The sequence below is a fragment of the Salvelinus alpinus genome, chromosome 12 (assembly GCF_045679555.1).
Source record: "Salvelinus alpinus chromosome 12, SLU_Salpinus.1, whole genome shotgun sequence".
In the NCBI taxonomy this organism is placed as follows: Eukaryota; Metazoa; Chordata; class Actinopteri; order Salmoniformes; family Salmonidae; genus Salvelinus; species Salvelinus alpinus.
Window position 1 is genome coordinate 2,939,537 of NC_092097.1, and position 5,625 is coordinate 2,945,161.

A 5,625-nucleotide genomic window follows, 5' to 3' on the forward strand; every position below is an offset into this window, starting at 1 on the left:
GTTAGGGTTTTTGCGGGGTAGGCTGTCAATGTAAATACAAATGTGTTCTTAACTGACTTGCCTAGTTTAAAAAAAGGTTAAATAAATTTTTAATAATTCCTTTAATTCCTATGGATGACTGCGCCTTCTGGGGAATGGCAATATGGCCGACCGGTGGCTTCAAAGCCCCTCACTGGCCAATACATAACATTTGCAATCCAGGATTTATATACATTATTGGTATGAACAAGGCGAGACATCCTTCTTTTGGGAGTACACAAGTGTACATTTGGTCAGTGTTATTTGGTATCCTTGAGACGTCACTACCCTAAACCAGTTTACATTTCAAATTCAAATGGGGTAGGGACGTCCCAAGGATTCTGGACAGCACGGACCGTGTAAATTTGTACCCAGCACGCCTCCATTTTCTTGGAATTCCATAATGCGCATCGAGAGCAGATCCATCCGCGTCTTCAGACAATATAGATCCTTCCTTAAAACAAGTTTTGCTGTGTGTGTGTTTAATCACCGTATTTTATGCGCAGATCCACACGGATTTATACACAATAAACATTATTACAGCAGTGGAATATTTCTTTATTCTAGTGTCCCATATAGATTTGTACATTTTGGCGCGATTTTGTGCTGTGGAAGGATACTGCTGCGCCGTGGTCGTATATACTGAAATGGGTCTCGCCGCCACACCCACGGATCTTGTGTACTATGGTAGATAACGGAGGGCCAGCAGATCTTCAGTACTTTTACAGACAGCAGAATAATTACATTAGTTTATCTCGGTTTCATTTCGTTGGAATTTATCAAGTCACGAAAACGTGTTCTTCCCTTTCTCATACCCCTGAAATAATAAAGGTAAGAGTTGACATTTACGGCGTCACAGATTATTTCACATGGCTTTTTTTTTTTCACGTGGTTTTTGCCGGTAGTTGATTTTTTTTTGTAGTTTACGTTGTCTAGCTAGCTATTAGTTACCTGACTTTTATATATTTATTTGAAAGGACATGACGGCATACATAAAAGGATAATTCATTCGAATGGTTTTAGCTTCAATCATGTTTTATCTTTGTTGGTGATTTGTTGAAAAAAATGAACTTCTAACGTTAAACGGTGACAAACCTCGCCAAATTAGTGTAAATGTGCAACGGTCGATGCAAACGATGTTTTTTTTTTAATCCACAATCAAATTAAATGTCCATGTTGAACGTCCATGTGTAACGTCAGCATAGTTCTACATAGCCCTTCTCTGTTCTGCTAACCTAATGTTTGCTTATGGTAACTGCACCTCTTTTGCCCTTTAAAATGTCTTCTGGTATTTAATTAAATGCTAATTTTAACCGGCAATGCTAGATACATTGCAGTTATAGCCTTTTCAACATGTTCCCCGGTAGGCCGTCATAGTAAATAAGAATTTGTTAACTGACTTGCCTAGTTAAATAAATGTTCAATTTAAAGAGGCATTTATGTGCGTATATTGCTGAAATGTGAATCTGAATAGGAGAGCTGTAGAAGTTGATTTTAAACTGCAGTGGAACCAATGGTTGCGTGTGTGTATTAAATAATAGACTAATGAAGAACTGTGTGATTGACTGCTCAAGACTAGAGATGGCAAGGTTTCGCAATAGCCAGTGAATTATCTTTATCTGGAATACCGTAGCCAAGTCCACGGAGTTGAGCGCATACGTTTTTGAAATGTACCTCCGACTCGTTCGAGTCTCTACGCGTCGATACTTCAAATTCTACATTCTTAAACGTACCCTTTGTTTGCTGAAATCCATACGTTTTAATAAAACGTAAATGAAATACAACCACCGACTATTTCCTCATTGCTGCTGTTGCTCTAATATGGCAATTTTTGTTAATTGAATCTCAACAAGGAAAGTTGGTGGTATTTGATTAACGTTTTATTTTAATACATTAAACGAACAAAGGCACGCAATAACAGGACAAACATGGATACACTAAGGGTTTAAGTATTTCCACCTTTGTCAAATCGACGCAAAGATACTTGAAGGAGTCGAAGTTAATAAAAAAATAGTCTGCACTTACTCCAAGGAGGAGTTGAGGGACTTGGCTAACACTACCTAGGCAAATTCTTTATTTTGAGCAGAAAAATGCGCATTTGGCTACGTTGTGCTCCTCAGCTGTTTAAATGATGTCATGGGGTTAAAAGCCTGTTGATGGCCACCCAGATTGGGGCGGGGTGAAGGATGTAAACATGAATAAAAGGTTGTGCTTGCAGTCAAAGTACTAAGATCATCACTAAGTTGACTTATATCACACGTGCATACTCAACACGCTTTTTCCCTCTTCCCAGATTCTGCCAGAATGCTGCAGAGTTTCTCCCAGTCGCAAGACTGGTTCTACTCAGAGCCTCTCTTGTTTGATGATGAATTCTGTCAGAGCTTGATGAAGGACCTACAGTCACTCCCCACGCCACCCCAGTCCCCTCCATTGAAGACTGGACTCAATGCCAAACCACTTTCCAAGGAGGACCAGTTGAGCTACGTCTCAGACATACTCCTGGAGGATCAGGACCCGCAACTAAATTGGAATTGTGACTTTTTGTACGATGGCAGTGCAACCGAGACAAAGGACCAACAGCCAGATGAGTCCGACGACTGTTTATGGCATTGCCTCGGTGATAAGTCTATGGAGAAGCTTTCATCTGTGCTCTCCAGCAGCCCGCTCCTCTCGGACATAGACACAAGCATTTTCGAGGGAATTGCTGGCTCCACACTGGACTGCCACAGCGTGGCGCTCGCATGCCAAGCTTTGGAGAATGAGGATTTACTATTGGACAGTCAGGAGCAAGGCAGCGAGTCGACCTCAGACTACGGCTCAGCAGGAGGTGAATTCTCAACGTATTCGAGCAGTGCCAGCGATTCTGGTGAGTTGGTCCACGTTCTTGGCCACTGTGCTTGTAAATGAAACGGTTATACTGTGCATTTATTGACTTTAGTATTTGCTTAAATATGAAGAGGAACTGTTAGAAAGTTACTTTGGTACAGTAATGAGTTGATCTCTCATGCATGCTTTTAAATGCCATCATTTCATAATAAGGGAAGTGAATTTAGGACCAAGTTTTAAATTATATATTTTTTTACTCAAGCATTTCTGCAAAAATGAAGAACATTAGTTATCTGCTGTGCAAGCTTGCAGTTCAATATAATTAACCTAAAAGGAAAGTTGGCCGCATTGCCCAGAAAATTGCAGTTAAAAATGTTAGTCTAAAGCCAAGGCATCTGAAATGCAGTTTTTCAAATGTTATCGGAATTGACTGCTAACCCAATCCCTTGTGGGTTTCCTCTACAGAGGAGGAGATAGACGTGGTGACAGTGAAGAGGACCACCAGCCCCTCCTCCCTATCCCAGTCGGTAGAAGAGAGCCGGCGGCGGCAGCGCGCCCTAAAGCGTCAACACCTGGAGATCCAGCTGCAGCACAACTACGCCGCCCCCTGCCCTGCATCGCCCCTCCACTCAGAGCCCTCGTCCACTTCCTACCACAAGCGCACCCGGTCCTCCGACTCACACAGGCACCACCACCACAGCTCGTCGGGCCGCTCGTCGCGACACAACCTCAGCAGTCACCAGCACCAGTCTAGCTCTAGGCAGTCGACTGATGTGGAGGATGAGGAGGAGAGGAGGCATACCCACAACGTGATGGAGAGGCAGCGGCGCAACGAGCTGAAGAACTGTTTCCTGCGGCTCAGGGACAACGTGCCTGAGCTGTCCAACAACGACAAGGCCTCCAAGGTGGTCATCCTGAAGAGGGCATGCGACAGCATCCGTGGCCTGGAGCTGGCGGGCCAGAGACTGAATGTCAAGCGAGACAAGCTCAGAGAGAGGCAGGAGCAGCTCAAAGTTAAACTGGAGCAGCTCAGGACGCGATGAGGTGCAAAACTAAAGCATTTAGAGATAGATGATTTGAAAATACCGGTCTTGACTTAAGATTTGATGCTGCGCACACTCAATGCATGGTCTCATCCATCCACTGCGGTGACTGTTTAAGAAGTGAAAGTTGCTGAGAGACGGTTAAACCCGTATGAGTAAAAAAGGTTTGGTTTGGAACAACAGGTCCATGTTCAGCCTAGTACAATAATGTTAGTCATTTATTGTCCTAGCGATTTGCCAAAGTCATTGTTCATAAAATAGACTACATGTAACAGCCTATGTTGTAGAGTAAGCTATATCAAATTGAGCAGCCATTTTGTTAGTGAAAAATGGACCTTGTATATACAGTCTCTTCCACATTCCCCCATATGTTATGACATTCCCACTGGGTAGAGATGTCTATTCCATGTTGGTTCAACATTGAAATGACGTGGAAACGATTTTGATTCATCCAGTGGTTTGGTTCTTTTGCTGTTTTTTTATTTTGGGCTGGATCCAAAGTTAAACATTTTAAGGGGTTGAATGTAATGTATGCCAATTATTGCCATTAATTACTAAAATTGTTAATTACTACTTCCATTTACTCAAGTGAACTTTAAAGACCTGACCTGTTATGAATTTGGTGTGTTATTGTGGAACAATGCCTCATGCCTTAACTCATTCTGTTATGTTTTGTTAAAAGCATGACTTACTGTACTCTACCTCAAACAGGTCTGAAACCTGAGAATTTGTTTGCTCTCTTGGAAGCAACTATATATAGATTTAGTTGTATATATTTTGGTTTTATTGTATCATAAATTATTTTAGTATTTTTTGGGGGGTGGGGGGGTTCATTTGCAAGTTAAAGTTCTGTTTATCAGCAGCGCTTTGTTTTTTATAATGCAATAAAGAATGGACAAAAGTCAATGTTTACTGGAGTTATTATACAGAATGTGAAATACACCGGTACAACATGTTTACCTCACAGGATGCAAGGTATGTGAGTTGCATCCAAGAAGACCGCTATCGCACAATCAGTGTGCGGTACATGTATAAGTGTTCTATGGTATTTGGGTCAAGGTGAGTGAGTGGATGATTGACAGTTTGAAGATTGTGCAGTACCTGATTTGGAATGGCACCATAAACTATTTTCAAAGTCTTGTCAAAAGATGAATGGGATTATCTCAAGATAGGGTGTGTCTGATAACACAAGCAGAGTACAGTGTGCAAAGATGGAAAGACACTTGACCTTCCTCGCATGAGTACACCCAACCACCTGCCTGGGATTCATATGACCCCAGTTCTTCACTTTGACCGTTACCATCCCAATACTGTCAAAGAAAACCAACAACCAAAATTGTGTCCATACAATCACATTGATTATTATAACCCCAACCCACCTACCCCATGCTCCAGATGTTGTATTGACCTTCTAGGACAGTTTAGTTTGAGTAGCTTGGGTTCTCATGGCACACAACGTTACGTAACTCCGAGAGCACTGTAGTGAATGCCTCAGTGACATGGATTGCACACAAGCTCCTCTGAACTATTACCTACAACAACTCAAGTCTGCAGGGCAGACTGTCATAAGCACCCTTGTCAGCTATCTAATGCCCTGGGGGTAGTCTGTGATGTCATCATGACATCCACTCCTGGGGGCGTGTTTATTATGGCACACGAAGGAAAATGTTTTGCAACAAAAATGAGTCTTATTAGACAAGTCCAGGTTGTTCCTCCCTGTTTCTGTCAGTTTTTGTCC

General features: G+C 42.2%; 1 protein-coding gene across 1 annotated transcript; it reads left to right on the forward strand.

Annotated features, from left to right (window-relative positions):
• The first annotated feature begins 490 nt into the window (after positions 1-490).
• On the forward strand, positions 491-4,788 carry LOC139535366 (transcriptional regulator Myc-2-like). Its single transcript, XM_071334704.1, has 3 exons — positions 491-849; positions 2,312-2,884; positions 3,310-4,788. Exons 2-3 carry the CDS (start codon positions 2,323-2,325, stop codon positions 3,885-3,887), a joined length of 1,140 nt encoding a protein of 379 aa, XP_071190805.1. The 5' UTR covers positions 491-849; positions 2,312-2,322; the 3' UTR covers positions 3,888-4,788.
• The last annotated feature ends 837 nt before the right edge of the window (positions 4,789-5,625 follow it).

Bases quoted from the DNA above. Each gene is read 5' to 3' on its own strand.
- LOC139535366 (XM_071334704.1), top strand. From the start codon at position 2,323: ATGCTGCAGAGTTTCTCCCAGTCGCAAGACTGGTTCTACTCAGAGCCT. The intron at 2,885-3,309 runs GTGAGTTGGTCC...TTTCCTCTACAG, and splicing joins GAGCAGTGCCAGCGATTCTG to AGGAGGAGATAGACGTGGTG.